The sequence below is a fragment of the Rhopalosiphum maidis genome, chromosome 2, assembly GCF_003676215.2.
Source record: "Rhopalosiphum maidis isolate BTI-1 chromosome 2, ASM367621v3, whole genome shotgun sequence".
Lineage (NCBI taxonomy): Eukaryota > Metazoa > Arthropoda > Insecta > Hemiptera > Aphididae > Rhopalosiphum > Rhopalosiphum maidis.
The window spans coordinates 93,213,566-93,233,808 of record NC_040878.1 but is presented as its reverse complement, the minus strand read 5'-3'; the positions used below and the strand labels follow the sequence as shown (position 1 = coordinate 93,233,808).

General features: G+C 29.4%; 1 protein-coding gene and 1 pseudogene across 3 annotated transcripts; one reads left to right on the top strand and one right to left on the bottom strand.

The window, feature by feature from the left end:
* The first annotated feature begins 468 nt into the window (after window positions 1-468).
* On the top strand, window positions 469-7,795 carry LOC113555051 (annotated as a pseudogene). Its single transcript, XR_003405327.1, has 6 exons — window positions 469-624; window positions 1,029-1,287; window positions 3,915-4,012; window positions 4,078-4,249; window positions 4,321-4,449; window positions 7,542-7,795. The product of XR_003405327.1 is annotated as a 40S ribosomal protein S4-like (transcript).
* Window positions 7,796-9,397: 1,602 nt separating this feature from the next.
* LOC113554447 (zinc finger protein 182-like) lies at window positions 9,398-19,272 on the bottom strand. 2 transcript variants are annotated; one of them, XM_026958312.1, is made up of 5 exons: window positions 18,983-19,272; window positions 14,244-14,514; window positions 13,488-14,007; window positions 10,253-10,366; window positions 9,398-9,522 (listed from the first exon to the last, which is right to left on the bottom strand). In XM_026958312.1, exons 1-5 carry the CDS (start codon window positions 19,214-19,216, stop codon window positions 9,408-9,410), a joined length of 1,254 nt encoding a protein of 417 aa, XP_026814113.1. In that variant the 5' UTR covers window positions 19,217-19,272; the 3' UTR covers window positions 9,398-9,407. The 2 variants fall into 2 exon arrangements, with proteins under 2 accessions (XP_026814113.1, XP_026814114.1); XM_026958313.1 differs by having other exon boundaries at window positions 13,512-14,007.
* Window positions 19,273-20,243: the final 971 nt, after the last annotated feature.

Genomic DNA, 20,243 nt, shown 5'->3' with positions numbered 1-20,243 from the left:
CCCGAAACTCAATGTGATGACTTGGATCATCCACTTTTTATATTTTTTTTAATCAAGTTATGGTTAAATTTTTTTTTTTTTTATGAAAATATTTCATTTATACTGTAGCCTATACTAGATTTTTTTCAAATTAAAAATAATATAGAAGCTAGAGGAGCCTGGGAAAGTTTAAAAATCGTGTTCATTTTACCCGTGCCATATACTTATATGGCATAACGAAACAGCTTATACTTCGGGTGACGTCACGATAAGGCTTCTTCTCCCCACTCCCAAATTTCAAAAACTGCGAAATGAGGCAACCTGTATATATCTATAGACCTTGCAGGCGGCCAATTGTCTTACCTATTCTCTATCTCCATGATTGTGGTATCGGTTTGTTTATCATTTTCGTCCAGATCCTTATCATTTTTCGGACAAGTGCTTATCAACTCGTTCTAGTAATACACTAAGTCAAGGATATCTGACTATTGTTCAAAGCATATCCTCCCTGGAGTGTGAATTTGTTTATAAAAATCTAACCTACAAAATTAAACTTGAAATCACTATCTTTCTGAGTGTTGGTGTTCTGTTGAAATGTTCTTCTAGTTTTCGCGTCTGGTACAGTAACATTTATCCGTCAAAATGGTAAGTTTTTAATTTTTATCCATCTTAATCCGAGAATCCATTTTCCTACATGCGAAAACGTTTACACCAATAATTTCTTACCAGATTTCTTTGTAATATATTATATATATATTTTACATATAATATTGTACTGATTGAAACTTGACTGTGTATTCGATCTTCGTAACAATTTTTTTTTCGTCCGTCAATCTGAATCTGACAACACTTACTCCGTTACAGTATTAATATATTTATAATTATTATTCACACTGCAATCCCGATTCTGACAATCGTCTATTGAAAAACGTCTAGATTATGAACCTCAATCGATATCCCTGTGTATACTACACAGATTATTTGGTTACTTGAAATATATTTTATAAGTAATGCATCTATGAATCTTATACATCATTAACTGTTCGTAGGCCAGAGGTCCGAAGAAACATTTGAAGCGTTTAAACGCACCTAAAGCATGGATGTTGGATAAATTAGGAGGTGTCTTTGCTCCTCGTCCAAGCACCGGTCCACACAAACTTCGGGAGTCGCTACCATTGTTGATTTTTTTGCGTAATCGTCTGAAGTATGCACTTACTGGGGCTGAAGTCACCAAGATTGTCATGCAAAGATTAATCAAAGTTGATGGCAAAGTTCGTACTGATCCTAATTATCCAGCTGGTTTCATGGGTAAGTAATTTTATTCTACAATATAAAATAGCTTTAATACAATGCATTTAATTTGTATACTACTTATTTGATTATTGACTATTGTCCTATAATATGTATGAAGATCTGTTTGAAGCTTCTAATATATCATCCGATCTAAAATTTTTTTTTCTATGCCTTAAAAAATATTTATTATTAGTCCAATACCATGAAAAATATTCACATTTATAAATAAATATGATTATGACAGCACAGAATTATACATAGAAAAGATATAAGGATCAACAAGGTGTAAATGCTGATGAGTAATGGTTGTATGACAGTCGATGTGTTGTAGTTGGTAGTCAATTCCATTCTCAAAATTTTTAACAATCGTAACTTTAAATTATTGTCACCCTAAAAAACAAGTTATGGTTCATTCTCTTATCTTAAAGCAGTACTTATTAGTCATCACCCTGACACTAACTCGTATTTAATTTAATTACTATTCTATCAACCTTTTGTCAACAGTCAATTAAAAATTTCAATACTTATATTTCTCTGTATCTATGATATCTTAAAGTATGTGGTTAGTCTAGTTTGTAGTCTAGGTACTTTCCTGTTATAAGATACGATAGCTATTTTTGTGGCTACCACCCTAGACTACCTCCGTTATCGTGACTACTACAATTATCTAAATGATATCCATGTGTCGTGTTCAAGCATCTCAATTTACAATTATTATATCGAGCCCCAGTATTATATGTTTGTCCTGGCCTTTTTTAAGAATTACAAATAAATTTCAACAGGCCTTTTAAATAACCAGGCCCCTGTACTTAAGGTCCATCAGCCCCCCTTGTGGGGGCCCTGATTATATCTATTATTACCTATATTGTTGTTGTAATCTGATGTTTCTCAGGTGAAGGAAAGTAGACTGTTTTGCAGTAATTTCACAGTAGTTTAGTCTATTAAAAGTTATGGTGTTTATTTAAATAATTTTGACATGGATGTGTGGTTTCTACCTAACCGTACGCCAAGTGTGGCTGTAGCACCTGTGGCGTGCGCCATGTAAAATATATTACAAATTACTACTGGGTTTTTAAATTTTTTTTTTTCTAACATAAAATTTGAATGTGGCCATTTTTACGGGTACAATACCTACAAATTAAAGCTGTGTTTCTCAAACTGGTACGTGTAACTTTTGGGGGCACTCAAAATTTTTTTATATATATTTTAGTTAAGTAACTAAGAAGTGGTACCCAAAAAATTTATTGATAAAAAGGGGTACAGTGTTTATAAAAGTTTGAGAATCCCCCTGCATTAAAGAATTAAATATGATTAAATTGCGTTAAATTGTTAAGAGGATGTAGTACCCGCATGTGTTGTTTCCATCTTACGTACGTACAAGATAAATTTTCATACATCAGTTTTAATATTGTGCTGTTAGTTTTGATATTAGAGTGAACTGACCTATTATACAATTTAAACTTAAAAGTAAAATTAATATCCAGGGCCCCACATAACCTTTTATTGATATAATTTTCTTAAGTAAGTTATGATCTTTTTGAAATTGCACGTATTAAAATATCATAATTAACTTAAAAATAATAATAATAATAAAAGGCTACATGGAGCCCTAGATAATACCTATAAATAATCTTGCTTTTAAATTTTATAATAGGTCAGTTAACTCTAATATCAAAACTAACAGCACAATATTGAAACTGATAGATAGATGAAAATTTACTATGTTGTATGTGTATAAGACGGAGACAACACAACCGGGTACTACATCCTCTTAATATAAATAAAATTAATATAACCTGCTGTTACAATAGGAAAGTATACAAATTTTGGTGGTCTTAGATAATAGAGGTAGTCGCGATAATAACTGTAGTCTTGTATAACAGGAAAGTATTGTTATCTATTTATGAAGAATGAGTAAGACTGTTTATAATATTTTATATTGTGTTTTATTATCCTTGAATTATGTTGGTACAGTTGTTCCTTGATAGATTGGCACGGTGGCCAATCAGTAGGTGTAACTCAATCTAGTTGCGGCGTTTTATCCCACAAAGTTATTTATTATAAACTCATAAAAATGTACTCAAAGATAAATGTGCTTAAAAGAAGTAGTTTTGATATCAGTTTTAAAAGTTTTCAGTTTAGTGACAGTTTGGTTTGTTGATATATTCGGTAATAATATCTAAATACAGAGAACCCCTGGTTTACTATTATTTCACTGATATCAATCTAACGAAAAATAAATATCATTGGCTTATCGTTATATTGTATGTAATTGTAATTTAAGTGCATGCATATCTTTCAAACTGTATTTGCTTATTTAAAAGAGTTAGGTATTTTCTGCATTACTGTTCAATTTTTTTACCTGCAACTATGAAATATTAGTTGTTAACTTTGCTACTGTTGATTTTAAACAATTTTGTAATTTACTATTGTTGAAAAGTTGTGTAATGCTATATAGAAATATTGTAGTATAACAAAATGTCACCCAGTAGCAGAGGAATGTAGAAGTACCATTCATCCTATATTTTACATTTCTATTTGGATAATAACTATTATTACTTAAAGGACATTATACACTATAAAATGTGTTGTCTCTGTATTGCAAATGATTAATTTAATTTAAAATAAAATGTTTCTTATAGATGTTATATCAATTCAAAAGACCAGTGAGCACTTTAGATTGATTTATGATGTGAAAGGTCGTTTTACCATTCACAGAATTACTCCTGAAGAAGCAAAAGTAATTATATAACTTGAAAGTTATAGGTATAATAAACTTAATTCAATTTTTTTATTATATTGTAGTATAAGCTGTGTAAAGTAAAGAGGGTACAAACTGGACCCAAAGGTGTGCCATTCTTAACAACTCATGATGGGCGTACTATCCGTTATCCTGACCCCAACATCAAGGTTAATGATACTATTAGATACGACATTGCATCATCTAAAATCTTGGATCATATTCGTTTTGAAACTGGTAATTTATATGTTTATTATTTTAGTAAATTATATTAAATGTTTTAGTAACTTGATGTTTTTAAATGTTAGGAAACTTGTGCATGATTACTGGAGGTCGTAACTTGGAGGCGTGTTGGTATTGTTACCAACAGGAAAGGCATCCAGGATCTTTGATATTGTTCACATTAAGGATGCAAATGAACATATTTTTGCTACTCGGTAAGTTTTTTTTTATTTATCGTTAAAACTATAATTCAAATTGTAATATTATTATAAACCTAATGTATCTACTTATTTTTGGTTAGGTTTTATATTGCTAAAGAGTGATATTGGTATTATATACGGTTCTTATTTTAGTATGCAATTATTATATGTGCCAAATTTTGTTTGTATACTGACTTCATTGAGGGTTGGTTTACATACCAATATATGGCAAGCAGTATGTCTTTATCTTTATTAACACTTTTAACAGTAGCAATAATAACTAGATAAAATTCAGTTTTTAATAAATAAGTAAATCAAATTTATATAATATACATTTATTATAAAATTATTAAAGTGGAATTAACTCAATATGTTATCCATAAATATTTAAATTTATAACTAATATTAATAATATTTATCTAAAAAAATAAATGGTTATATATATTATCAAATTGATTATCACCAGGGCTTGGATTTTATTACACTAAAAGTAAATGAAATAAGCGCTATAATATGCCCTAAAACATGAAAAATAGCAAAAATAAAAATGTATTCTGTTCATAATTAAAAAGATAGATACGAGCCATAATATAGCTGATAAGGAGTCTTAATTACTGTTCGATAGGCCAATACGCTAGGCTATTTAAAATAGACTTAAATATGAACAAAAATGTATGTCAATTATTTTCATATGTATTAAAAAAAAAAAAACTAGATTCATGAAATACAATATAAAACGTTATATTATGCAAATTAGCAAAATAGCACTAAAAACCTAAAATACTTCAAATATGCAAAAAACTAGCATTTTAAAATTTCATACTTAGAATTCCTGGTGCATAAAACAAATTTATAGCTCACTGCTATTTTTATCTATATTCTATAATAATTAGCAAATGCTATAGAATTTGAGCCCTGATTATCATTAACTAATACTAACTTTTTTGAGAACATCTTTTACCTTAAGAGTAACTTTGCTCTTAAATATCTTGATAAGATGCAATTAAAAAATACTTAAATGTGTGTTAAAGATGATAATTCACTATATATGCTGGGGTTCCCAACCTTATTTTGGAAATGTATAAATCCAAATAGACAACTAATATATTATTTTAAAACATAAATTAACTAGGTCGGGCAATAGATTAGAAACCCTTGTTATACTACAATCATTTTAAGAACTGTAATAGAACTCTGTTTTGACATATTTTTGTTGGCTACAAGTCCGTGTATGAACACCTGTTGACATTTAATATTTGGCATAGGGTGCCTTCGGATTTTTAGAAATGATTAAGGGAGCCGTGAGTCAAAAAAGGTTGGGACCTCGGGGTTATATAGTAAACAGATAAACCATTCTACAAGGAATCTGGTGAGGATTATATCCATTGTAATTCTCTTGATATAATGGAGATTTCATAACTAGTTTTTTTTTTTTTTAAGCCACTCGGGGAAAAAGACAATGAGTATTTCTTATTTTAATTTTATGTTTTAATAAAAAAAAATTAAAAAAATCGCCATTTTTTAAAGTTTATTTTTCTGAGCATTTTGATGAAGTTTCTCAACATATTAATTCATTAGCATCGCAAATTTTAATACTTTTTTAGTTTTGAGAATTTTTTTGTATAATTATATAGGTACAAGCATGCGGGCCACATGTTTGATAACACTGGTACTTATATAGTTATTTGATATTAAATAATTATAAATTTCTTAAAACTAGAAAATAATATTAAAAATCATGAGAGATACAAAAAATAAATGTTAAAATATAAATTTTTTCAGAAATATAAACTATTTAATGATTATTTCAATTTTAAAATAATTGAATAAAATTATTTTTTTTTAACTTTTTTACTTTAACATTAATTAAACTAAAATATATAATACATTTTATTTTTGTCCCCACTAGTCTTTTGAAAAAAAAAAACATTTAAAACATCTTCATATTTCAAGAGATACACAGTGGGTTTAATGGCTTATGAACACACTGTATACCTAAGATTAGTGATGAAATGCTGTAGAATTCAGCTATTGATAGGGGAGGAGTATATTTCCCTGGAATATAGTTTGGTTTGTGAGTGGGGTAGTGATAGTCAATTATTGTATGAATATAATTTTAGTTGTTGGAAATGAAAATCCCTGTACTAGGGATGGCAAACCTTTTTGGGGTCAAGTGTCAAATTTTCTTAATCAAGGTTTTGAAAATTTTTTAATAACTAAAGTTACTGATTTATTATATATTATTAAATAAGCACACATTTTTTTTTTGTAATTATAATTTTTAAAATGTATATAATTTGTTCTTTGAATTTCTTATAATAGTTATAATCAAAACTTAATAAATAGCATAATTTTTAATAATTTCAATTTTTTCATGTGCCATAGGTTTTTTTTCACTAATGTCCTACACCAATGGTGGCCAAACTATGGCCCGCGGCCAACTTCGGCCCGCAATCATTTTATATCTGGCCCACGAAAGAACTATAATAATTTATATTTACGTATAAAAAAATAATTAAAATTTACCTAAAAAAAAAGGTCTGCGGTAAAAAAAGTTTGGTCACCACTGCTCTATACTATAGCTTATCTGTTTACAATATATTAATGATTATGCTAACAAATATTTAGCTTATATTTTAAAAAGATTAACACGATAGACATTTTTTTGTAACTAGAAACTAAGCTGCACAATTAAACTGATTTAGTTGATGAGTGTTGTCAGACTAAAACTGGATAAAATTGGTTGCTGCTAAAGTTAGCTCATATTAGTATACAGAGTATAGTTGTTATTTAATTTTAACATAATAGAACCAACAGCTATTAAAATCCCTTGTTCACTGTAAAATATTTCAGTTTAACATCAACAGTTTGTTAAAAGCTCAGCATGATGTAACCTCTTAGCATCATTTAAAATCTGTATTAAGACATGTTCTTTGATCTTTTGAATCTATGATTCTTTTGATTATTGTCACTTCTATTATATTCTATGTTTTGAATTACATGTTTATAAGATGTCTTGTGGTGTCTACTCTTAAATTTATTAAGCTAGTTTTATTGTTATAAATAAACTTATTATGCTTAAAAATTTATTTATTTATGTTTTTTAGAATGAACAATGTTTTTATAATTGGAAAAGGTCAAAAGAACTACATTTCTCTGCCAAGAAGCAAGGGAGTGAAATTGACTATTGCTGAAGAACGTGACAAGCGTTTTGGCTGCAAAGACCAAGTCAAGCAGACGTTGAAAGCTTGTTTTTGCATTTTCATGTGGTTTAAATAAATGACTTTAAAATACAAATATGTATTTTGTTTGTTTTTGATTGATCCTAAATTATACGTAACAATTATTTTGGATCTGTAAATGGTCTTTATCGGTATGTTTTATTATAAACATTATTTTTCAGATTGTGACATTGTGAATATTTTTATTTATCCAACAATAATGGGTACTTAAACTCGTTTAAATTTTTACACTGTCTAGACAAGTACTATTGATCAATTAAATTATTAACCAGATAATAATCATAACATTTTACAAAGGTAGGATTATAAGCACTCTGTTGTACAGTAGGTGTATTTTGGTCCCCTGTTATGTATGTCAAATTTGAATTAAATAATTAAAAAAACTATTTTGAATAGATTGGTCTAAGTATCACTTAGTATATTTCATGATATGTTATTTATTTTAATACAGCTATTTAAGTCTTATTTTATTAATTTTGCGAAAATATTTGATTTATTATTTAGGTATTCAATTATCATAATTTTATTAAATAATATATTTATAGTTGACCAACTTAAATAACTTAAAATTTAATAACATATTTCTGCAAATATCGCAAAACAGTAAAAATAGGTTCATAATAAAAATGGATAATATCTTAATAAATCAAAAATGCCATAAGTAAAATTCATAATATAATATAAAGGTCTTTGAATGTTTTTAAATTTTAACAAAATAATTAACATAGTCTTATATCGTTTAAATAAGTAATATTGTCCAAGTTTAAACGTTATATCTATAAAAAATAATTGCATATAAAAATATGAAATAAAATGTTATGTATAAATATATGTTTATTTTGGCTTTCCTACACCCCGCTTGGTGAAGATTTCTGTGGACATCCTTGGTTACAATCAAATATAGGTACTTATCTAATACCGTAATCTATAACAAGAACGTGAAGATAGAGCTAGTGTTCTCGCCTTCAAATAGTTCAATTAATCTTCATCCCAGAGCCCGAGCTATAATCATACTATTCAAATTCATCTGAAAAATGGCCAATATCTAGCAAAGATATAAAACAATAATTTATCTAATATTTTCCAATGACTTGCTTCCATGAATCAGGGGTGGCTCCAGAAATTCATCGAGGGGGGGGGGGTGGATACTTTTAATGTATTAAATTCCCGTTATAGCGGAAGTCGCCTGCCGAAAAGCAGGGCTTTATAAAGAGCTTATTCGAATTTTTGTTATAACGAAAAACAAATTCGGTCCCCTGGAGTTCGTTGTAACGGGATTTTACTGTTTATCCATCAGATACTATTCATACCTTAATATTTACTTATTAAATATTAATATTCACCAATTAGAATTTATACTTACAAACTGGTATCAATGACGACATTTTTATACTTTTATAAATTTATAAAATTTAAATATAATAAGCTCAAGGAGGGGGGTCTTTACCTTTTTACCCTTCCCTTGGATCCGCTACTGCCAAGAATAGGTATTAAATAAAAAAAATGCCTAGGTGGCTAGTTACTTATTAACTATTTGTACATAATAACAGATTTATAATATTACAAGTGATTGAGCATGACTAAATTTAAATATTGTCTCGTTAAAAACAATCTAAATTGTATATTGTATTAAACAACTTTGTTATACACTTATATTTCAATACTAAAAATATATCACAAACATTTAACAATTAATCCTAAATTAAATACTATTTAGAAAAATGTGTATTGTCATATGGATACGTGCATTTTATACACGTTTTTCTGTATAACCTGTGCGTGTCTTGATTTCATATGCCTGTCGAGGTCCCTCTTACGTACCAGAATTTTACCACAACAATCGCACCTGCATAAACAAAACAAAAATTGCTATTAAAATTTATATTAATTGTATGGATTAGTATACGGATTAATACAGTGTCTCGTGAGGATTTACTCATTATGATATCTCCTGAAATAACAAATACATACCTAATTGTGTTTTTTATGAGACTCGCTGGGACATTGTCTTCAAGTATTTTATATTTTTAAATTAATTTTATGTTTTGGTAAAAAAGTTTTTTATTTAATTATATTAAAAAAAATCAAAGATATTAATATATACCTACTATAAGTTTTTAAATATAGGGGGGAGGGGTAAATAGTAGCCGGCGGCGGAATCGATATACGCCCCATATAGGTAAATGCTAAAATGTTATCAAACGTGATTCGCGGGCTAGTGCCCGTATAATAAAACTTGTACAAAAATATTCTCAAAACTAAAAAAATATTAAACGTTACGATGCTAATGAAAATACAATGTTAAAACGTCCAAATTAGAGAAAAATAAATCCTGCAAAATGGTTATATTTGATGTTTTTTGGAAATAAATAAAAACAAATTTTTTTAACTTTTTTATCAAAACATTAAATTAAATTCAAATATGAAATGTTTGTATTCCTTGTCCATGTGAGTCTTTTAAAAAATATATAATTATGATATTTCCAATCTTCATTACTTCAGAAGATATTTAGATATCACGATGGGTAAATCTTTACGGGACACTGTATAGTTGGAAAAAAAACGTATGAGCATACTTGTAAGGAGTGTCCCCTTCGGCGTGCAATCGCACGTGTTTATTCAAGTTGCTTGGGTCGCCGAACGGTCGATAGCAATACTTGCATTTTAGTGGCTTAAAACCAGTGTGAGTTCTATATTGACAATCATAAGAAAAACAATTTTATATTTTTATGTCATATATCGATATATCCATGTATATTACATAAAACTTAATTTTCATTGTTGCCTTAAGATTATATTCTTTGATAGTTAAAATGTATAACTATTAGAATAATTAACTTCTATAGGTTAGATTAAGTTAGGTTAGGGTCTTTAATAAGGGATTATGATTTTTTAGAGGCTTCTAATTTTGTACCATAAATTAATTGCTGTGAACCTCGAATGATCAAGTTGTCTATTTTTTCGATAGACCAAAAGTACAAATTAGTTTTGCGCTTTTGTATCTTAGAGTAGTTGCATAAAAGTGAAAAAATAAATTGTGTACCCGATAAATACAATATTGTACCCATTATACTGTAAGTTTCAGTTAAAAATTTGATACTTTTTATATTTATTTTTAAATACTTATATGTATAGTATTTTTATATTTCAAAAGCTACAGTGATCGAGTTCAATTGAAGTTTATTAATTATTAGTATTATAATTAGGATCGTATCGTATTTTACTGTTATAAATTAAAGTGACAGTAGATAACAATTTAAAATATAAACTAATACCAGTTATACTAAAATGGTATTTGAGTATTTGATATTTGTTAGAGTTAACTTCTATAAAAAAAACATGAAACTTGTGTATAGAAAACAAATTTCCAGATGGGACTAATTAAAAACTATGGGCTTCAAATTTGTGGTATTCTTTATAATTATATTAATTATTACTACAAATATGTAATTTAAATTTTAAATTGTTTAACTCATTCTAATATTACTTTAAAAGCTTAACCTAACCTATGATAATGGTTTTGATAAAATACACTTTGTTAGTAAAAAATGTATTTACACTTATAGCTTGCTAAAAAGGTATTTTTTTTTGCGCTTTTGTGTTGCGTTGGATCATATTTTGTGCTTATGGGCTACAGCCCATTTATTAAAATTTAGCGCACGGATGTTGTATTTGCAACTTTTTTTTACTTTTTCAATATATTGCTAAGTACGTTTTAAATGTGTTTCGTGTAAGTACAGATTAAATTCTAAAAGTTTTGTATGCAGTTTTTTTTGCAATTTTTGGATTTTTATTGCAATTTTATAGAATTTACTCATTTATACAACTATTTTAGTTAAATAGTCAACACTCAACCGTCGTGACATCTATGTTATCTTATAAAATAAATATATTTTAAAGTTGGTAGGTATTTGTATTAATGTAGTACAAACATAATTTGTGAAATATATGTAATATGACTAGCCGAAGCAAGTTAATTATATTAAATATTTTTAATAATATCAGTTTGATAAGAATTTTATGCAATGATAAAAAAAATTTGTTTCAGCAAAATCTTAAAAAGAAATTTAATTGAATACTTATAGAATAAAAATAAAAATAAAAATATGATTTTAGATAATATTTTATATCATATATATTGGGGTTCAAAAATTATAATCCATATTTGTGTGTGAAAATAATATTTAAAATGACTAAAACGGTTGTAACGGGCGATTCATCAGTCTCCGGATTGAAGTATTAATACTTAATAGTGTGTATTACATATTTCATAATATTTTTAATCTTACTAGGTACTTAAAAGGTTAAAATTTTACAACAATGTTACGCTAAGTATGATTTGAAACAAGTTAAGTATGGTTTTTGAGGATTAAAGGTTTAATAGTAGGTTAGTTGAGTATTCTAATATTTTATCGACTCTTGAAAATCAAACTGAATTTGGTTAATGTTTAGCCTTTTCAAAAGACTATTTTTGTTTATAATTCATTTATACACCGTTTGTAAGTGCAGAAAGTATAGAATTATATACTGCTAAAAATCATCTGTATGACAGTTTGATACATAAATATATTGCAATTTTCAGTATGATAGATAGATATCAACAAGATTGGTAGATATTAAAAATATTATGGTAATTTTTTTTACGATTTAATTATATATATGTATATTCCTAACCTAACCTTTTTTCCTCTTATTTCTTATGTTTATTCGTAAAAATCGCGATCAATGTAGAAAATATTATGTTTTTTTATCCTCTTATACGTTTATTGATTATATAATATAATACAGTATCTTTGTATAATAGTTAATGATAGGACTGATAGGTACTACCTATAATAGTGGTCAGCAAAGCCCTACTTCCACCTGCACGTAGTACCGTCTGGTAATGGAATTTTGGTTTCGACTAACGAGAGAAACACAGAAGGTAAACTGTATAAAACTGAATACCGGTGGGTCAACCAACAGAGACTAGAGATTGCCAACGTCGCCATCCAATCATCAACAACAATGAACTGAATTAATCATAGGACTTAATCTGCTCATAGGATGACCAAAACGAGGGAGCTTGATTGGCGATACATCTCACACCTGATTATCCCTCATCTGAAACTGTCTCATAGAGATCGGCTTACTCCTGGCCCCTAGGCATTATTAGGATACTCACAGCATGGCTGATCACAATTCGGGTGATTGCGATTGAGGCGAAAGAAAGAGTACATTGATTGGGTCACCGCGCGGAGCCATTGACTGAGCGCGCCTAGAACCGAGTAATTTATTAAAACGAGAACGGATGAGGATATAGAAGAAAAACTTTATTAAACCCAATACCGACGAGTCTAGTACTCCGAAAGATGAGCAGAGAGCAGTACCCGACTGGTGACTCATCTGTACCCCAATCACTTCTTCTGAAATTGACTCAAAGCGGCCGCTTGTCCCTGAGAATGAGTAGGATACTTGTGCGATGCTATTCGCACTGTCCGGGTGATCGAAAATGAGGGTGAAAATGGTCGCGGACAAGGAGTTATTTTAATGTATGTAGTTTTATATTGAAAAAGGGTATGGGGTCTTAGCCCCCACAACTCACTTTTTAATACATTTTCATTACTCCCTTCCCAATAAAAATCCTAAGAACGTCTCAGGAATGAAGCTATAATAATTGGGCTTTAAACTAGTGTTTTTCTTACATAAAATATATCACAATAATTTAAATGTGCGCATCTATGAGATATAATCGAGAAAGTAAAAATTCATAATAATGTGAATGATTGGTTAAGACAGAAATATACTATAATAGTATAGTTGCAACCTAACCTGATGTGAATCTTGAGTCCGTACTTCCTGGAGTAGACTTTTCCGCAGTATATGCATAGGTGCCCTTGGTCGGAGTGTCCGAGATTGCTGACGATAGTTTCCATCTCAGCACAACGCTGGTTGAAGAATACTGAATCTTTACCGCCGATCACTTGTCCGAGTTGTTCGTCCTGCAGTGGTGTTTGGTCGGACGACGAAGATGACGGCGGTGCCGGTGGTTGTGGCCGCAGTGGTGATAGTGGTATCGGACAGCCACCACTGCTGGCCAACGATTCGGGTGAGTAAGGTTGGAATGCTGAGTCTGCAGAGGTGGACGATAAGGGCGTTTGTGACTCGGCCGACGTTAAACTGAACCGAAACGACGCTTCGATCGTCTGGCTGCTTCCGCAGTGGTCGGCAGTCAATCTGGACCAGAGTTTAGCGCGCGGTCGTTTATCGCAGTCTAGTGCCATGTGGATTTTCAGTGGGTTGGGCTTTTCGCACGTGTAACCACACTTATGGCACACGTACTTCCTCTCGTCTGATAAAAAATGATTTACAATAGGTATATTGTTAAAATTATGTAAAACAAAATGTTTTTAAAAATGTTAGTGTTTTTTGAAATAATAATAATATTGTCTTACGTTAATAGGGTAAATAAATGAATCATATTCATACTGTTGGTTTATTTATGTTTCTGATACATTGAATGCACAATATAGGCTCAAAAAATATAAGACTTAGTCTGCGGCCGCGACGACATGTCGAATAGCTCACCTTTTATGTTGACGGGTGTGAGAAACGGCACGTGCAGCATGAGTTGGAGATCAGGTGGGAACCACATCTTGAGTGGTTGTCCGGGCATTACAGCGGTGGTGGTGTATAGCCCTACGGCACCGACGGCAAGAAGCGACAACCGGCAGTTATACGCATGACAGTCTTCGGCCAGCGGCACGGACAGTATCCAACAGCTGCAGTCGGCCGCGGAACAGCGGTGACCATTCACGTACACCAATCGTCCCGCATCGTCCACGGACACTAAGTGTTTCTGCGTAGGGAAATAATATAATAGTGCAGTGAATCATAATATCATGTTGGTTTAGAAAATTTAAAATATAATTATTGTTATATAAAATATAAAAATTTATAATGTTTTGAGTACCTATTGTAAATTATACTGCACTATAAGGTATCTTATATTATATTGTACATATGAATTTAAGGTTGTCGGTATTTTCGATATATCGGTAATTAATATTTACCGGTATTCGGTATTTTCAGTATTTGAGGATACCGGTATTCTGAGTTTCAGTTATTAACGTTATTACAAAAAATATAGTGCAACGATAATTTTCGAAAATACCGAACCAAAGTAATTATTAAAAATAATGTGTATGTCGTAAGTATTAGAACCTTATATGCAGTACTGTGTCTGCAATGAAAACCACTACTGACTACTGAGCAAGTACCCGAGTGCTAATACCGGGCGAGTATTGGGAAACCAGTATTGGGCAAGTACTGTAATGCTTGTACTGGGTAAGTATAATAATGCCAGTATAGAAAACCATTATCATCTCAGACATGTGCCATTACTAGCACCAGTACTGTCTGCCAGTAGCGCGCCAGTATCAATCAGTACTGGCGTGGAACCGCGCCTGTTGTTAATTTCCAATTGGGTTTTTTGCCTTATTTTATTTTTGTAAAATCTCAACCCTTTGGTATTAAAAATAATTTGTGACTTTTTTTAAAGATAATAATTACAAATATAATTTTTAAAATAATGGATTTGGATAAAAGACTGCAGTTCTAGATTTATCGAAAATATATGAACAATAATACCTATAGGTACCATTGATTTTGGGTGCCGGGTAACAACATTTGAAACATCACCAGCCTTAATTTTGAATTATGATTTAAATCATATATATCATTATAGGGTAACATAAACTGTATAATATATATTATAATATCCAGGTATATTTATAAATCTATGACCTAATCACTATAATTACGTACCTAAGTATAATTAATAATAAAAAATAATAATATTTGAAGTGTCATATTATGAAAACGACTGAGATATGATATTGCATATGTATTTGCATTATTTATTTGTGTATATAATATAATTATTGGTATTTAACTTGAATAAAATTCGACGATTATTTTATAATAGATTGTGAATTATTATCGACGGACTAGTTGTATTAGTGGAAAGTATAATGAAACAATACTCGAAGAATATAAAATTTAAAAGCATTATAGTCGAATTAATTCATATTAAAAAAAGGTATTTTATTATGGTGATATGAATATTTGAATATTAGTTTAAACTTATGAACATATTTGATGATTGTCATATTGTCGAATACCTACGCATTTTTCTTCCCAATTTTATAAACTTGAGACTGTCAGAACTCCGGAATATCAATTTAAAAGTTAAATAAAATATGGTTAAAAATGTTCATCACTTCATTAGCAATCATTGAAGAGAAAGCCAACTGGATATCGCTTATATAAAATAAAATTAATAATAATTGAAAATATATTTGATAAACTTAAAATCAGTTTATCTAGTATATGAATGTTAACTTATTGAAATTTGAAATGTTAATACGCATTAACATAGATATTCATTCAGTTTTCTAAGTATTAGTTTTTTCTTCTAGTTTGGTGGTAAGTTTTCTTGTATTACTATTATTACTGTCAAGAGCGCCCGCAGTAATTTTCACCAGGTGGGGGTCAAGATGTTTTATACATATTATAATATAAATAACATATAAATATATAATATTTATTATAAATATGTTATAAATAATTTATTTATTTAGATATAATATTCATTACTAGAGTTCAGATTTGAAGGTAAAAGCCTTTTTTTTTAATAATAATAATAATATAAAAATAATTTTTATATAAAAATGTGTGTCATTTAATATTTAAGACAATGAATGTATATTTTTTTTTGGCTTTTTTACTTATAAATACATTCATTCGTCAAATATTTTTATAATGTGTTTTATTATCGGCGATATTGCCGATATTTATCGATATTGCTAAATACTTTATCGAGTATTTGGTATGGCCATTTAATTTAACGTTTATAAAAGTACCCATACTACCTATCTATATATTAAAATATGTTCATAATGCATTGATACTAGATTCAAAATTGTTCGTTAAACCGCATTTGTTTTTTAATACAAACTAGTTAAAATATATAAATGATTACATTTTTTAATAAATTTTGTAATTGCTTTTTTTTATTAATTATATTGCCTTTAAATCCGAACCCTATTTATTACCATGTTAGGTTAGGTTAGGTTAAGCATCAAGTATAAGCAGAATAATAAAAGTTATTCTTACGAAACTATTACAAGGTACAACACAAAAAAAAGATGGAAAAGTGGATACCGTTCTGCTGTACATAAGGCGTTGAGTGACGAGTGGATCACTGCAATGGATGTGTTACATTTTAATTCAACGATATTACAACTCTTAGGATATTATGTACGGAAAAGGATTCTGAGCGGAGACAGTTTTTCAGCATATACCTATATGCAATTAGTCATACAATTAGTTGATTTATTTTTGACAAAAACATTGTATTTTTGTTTTATTAATTTTTAATTAGTATAATAATAATAAATATAATTTATTCTATATTTTTATATTACATTATTCTTATTAACTTTTGGGTTAATACTACTTTATCATAAACAGTGTAAATATGTTCATGAATCATGGTATAAATAGGTATTATCTATAAAGTAAACTATATATTTTAAAAATTGTATTGCGTATAGGAAAATGTATAATTAACGTAAAAGTTTTTGTCCCCATGAACAATGTTTTTAAATTAAAATAAAACAATGGATATCGTTAAATAAGTTTAGGACGTTTAGGTACGACAAAGATCATAACCATGCTCCAGAAATTAATAGGTAGTTTCTAGTATAGTATATATTTTAGTCTTGACAGTCTCGTCGGTCGATTGGACCAGAACTGAAGTATACAGATAATAAATGATAATAATAATAATAATAATATAGACATTAACGATAATACTAGTACAATAATAACAGTATCTATTGTGGGTCTGTTTTATAACCTTTTGGAGCTGCAGTAAAAATGCTTTGACAATCAACTTTGAGAGTGGACAGGGTTGTTTATAGTAGATAATTGTATGTAAATGTAACCTAACCTTAGGATAATGGTTTTAAATAACATTAAAAAAAGTAGAATTTAATATATTATTATATTATAGATTAATTTAATGTAATACAATTGTTATTATTCGTTTAAACGTAGGTTAGGTTAGTAAATGTATTCAAATTTGAATTTCAAATAATTTAAAAAAAATTGTGATGATACATTTCTTAGATATTTTTGTTTTGTAATAAACTACTTATGAGGAACCTTTTATTTTCAAACATTATTTATAAAAATTGATTATTTTATAAATGTTTAACTGTATTTGGTGAATATTTGAAGCATCTATTGCTTATTGATCATTCGTTTTTAAATTTTAAAAGAATATCAAAAATTGTTTGAGAAGAAATAGTTTTGAAATCTAACAAAATTAACTTGGTTAGTCTAACTCTAATCCCGAACGCAACTAGACTCAGTCGTGAAAAAGCTACGCTCGCAACTCGACCTTGATAATGGTTTTCGTACGCAATTCTTAAAAAACATATATCATTATGAAATCAATACATTCTCTCTCCATTCAGAATTTAAAAAGCATTCAATATGATCATCGTTTAATTTTATGAATAACCTAGAATTAATATATATTTTTTACTTATAATTTTTTTAAATTTTTTGTTTTTTAATTAATATGATTTGTATACCTATTTAGGTATTTATTTTTAAAATTTAAATACTTGACTATTTTTCATGTCCAAATTTAGTTTTCAGATATTGGAAAATGATAAAAAAGTAAGTTTAGAGAATTATCTACAATTATTGAGAGTTGACTTTACATAGGAAGCTAAACGTTTATCTTTTATTTATTGGAAGGTCATATCTAATATTTCAATTATTAAAAAGTTATTCAAGCATACAAAGAACTCTAGGAGTCACTTTAATCAATATATATTGTTTAAAATAACATTGCGTCATTGCTAAATATACATTTTCTTATAAGTTTTGTTAGAAGTTGTTACCAAGACTATGTACGATTTGAGTATTTAATATTTATCATACTTTCAAATACTTTTCAATTTTAAAGTCTCTGTTATCATCATATTAACATTTTCACATAATTTATAAATAACTATTAATAATAATAGTTTTCATTTCTATTTTTTTTTATTTAAGTTTGTCATAATCATATACTGCACTATTTTAATACAGTTATATGTGATTGTTCACATTAATAAAATTAAAGATTTTGTGTGTGATGGTTAATTTTAAGCGGATCTTTAATCTCCCTCCATGCAGCTTAAAAGTTTATATTGAAAATATCCACCACAAGCTGTATATCAGGTTTTTGAAGTAGATGAGGCACTTACCGTTTTACTTCCGGTTGACGAAGACGCATTATCATTTCCTGATGACAACAAGTGCAAACTACCGCTGTAGAGAACATCCGTCACATCGATAGTTGTCGTACCGCAGTTGGCTGGTAAGTACGATGCGGCAACGAAAGTCTGCTTACTGTCCAACGGCGGTTGATCTTGATGTTGCATGTGCATTTTTGTGGTGTCCCGCCGATTACTGTTAACGGCCAGCGTCTTTCCTATCATATTTATTATTATTATCGTTATTGAAATATTATCGCGCGAAGGACCTGCTCGGTGGATGATCGCTGGTCGGCAAGTGTAGCTGCCACCACAACCTGTTTTCCACATCACGACCCTTTCGGTTTTCTAGAGGGTGGAGCGACCGAGGCTGCAAAGGCCCTTTGGATCCATCCCCACCCTTACAAAGGGTGTGTAACACCTTGCGGTGTATGAATAATGCCTTGCCGTTATCATATTATATATATATATAATACACATTATGGTATATTGTATTATATATGCTTATATGCGATGATGTGCGACTCCAAATTAGTCGCGGTCGCAGCTGACCGCCTCCCCACACCACCTAGACTTAAATTTTGATTTTTTTTTTGTCTACGTTGGCGTTTAATATATTATATATGTATATAATAATATATACGTTTTGAATTATTCGTTGTTGGTAATCGCGGAGGCGCAGTGGTGGTGGCAGTTATAGTGGAGGTGGCTTACGATGATGGTGATGGTGGACTACTCGATTCCCGCGATTCGTCAGCCTTCATTTCGTGTACCGTAATAGGGGGAGGGAACGATCCAAATCCACACATGATCAAAAATATCATATAGCTCGATTCATGTGTATTGTGTAAATAATAATAATTATTGTTCCTAGAAGTTCTCGGGTTATTCCATTGAAATTATATTAAATATCTAAGATTTGCAGGGAAGGAAATCTTATTGGGCTTTAACATTTTGGAGAATTTATTATTGAAAAGTTCCATAAGGGTAATTATAGCCTAAGATGTTAATAAGCTCTTGGCAACTGTTAAAGTAACTCTCGTTGCTGTATACACGTAAAACTTTCATATTGAAACATTGAAACAAGTAAATTAGTACTTACATAGGAACATATATTGGCTACTACTGTACAACAGTGGCACACATTTTCTTAAGTATTTAATCCTTCTCTGCCTACATGTTAGGTTAGGTTAGGTATCTTTGTGTAAACCAGTGTTTTCCAATTAGTGGTTCACATGTTTGTCACAAGTAT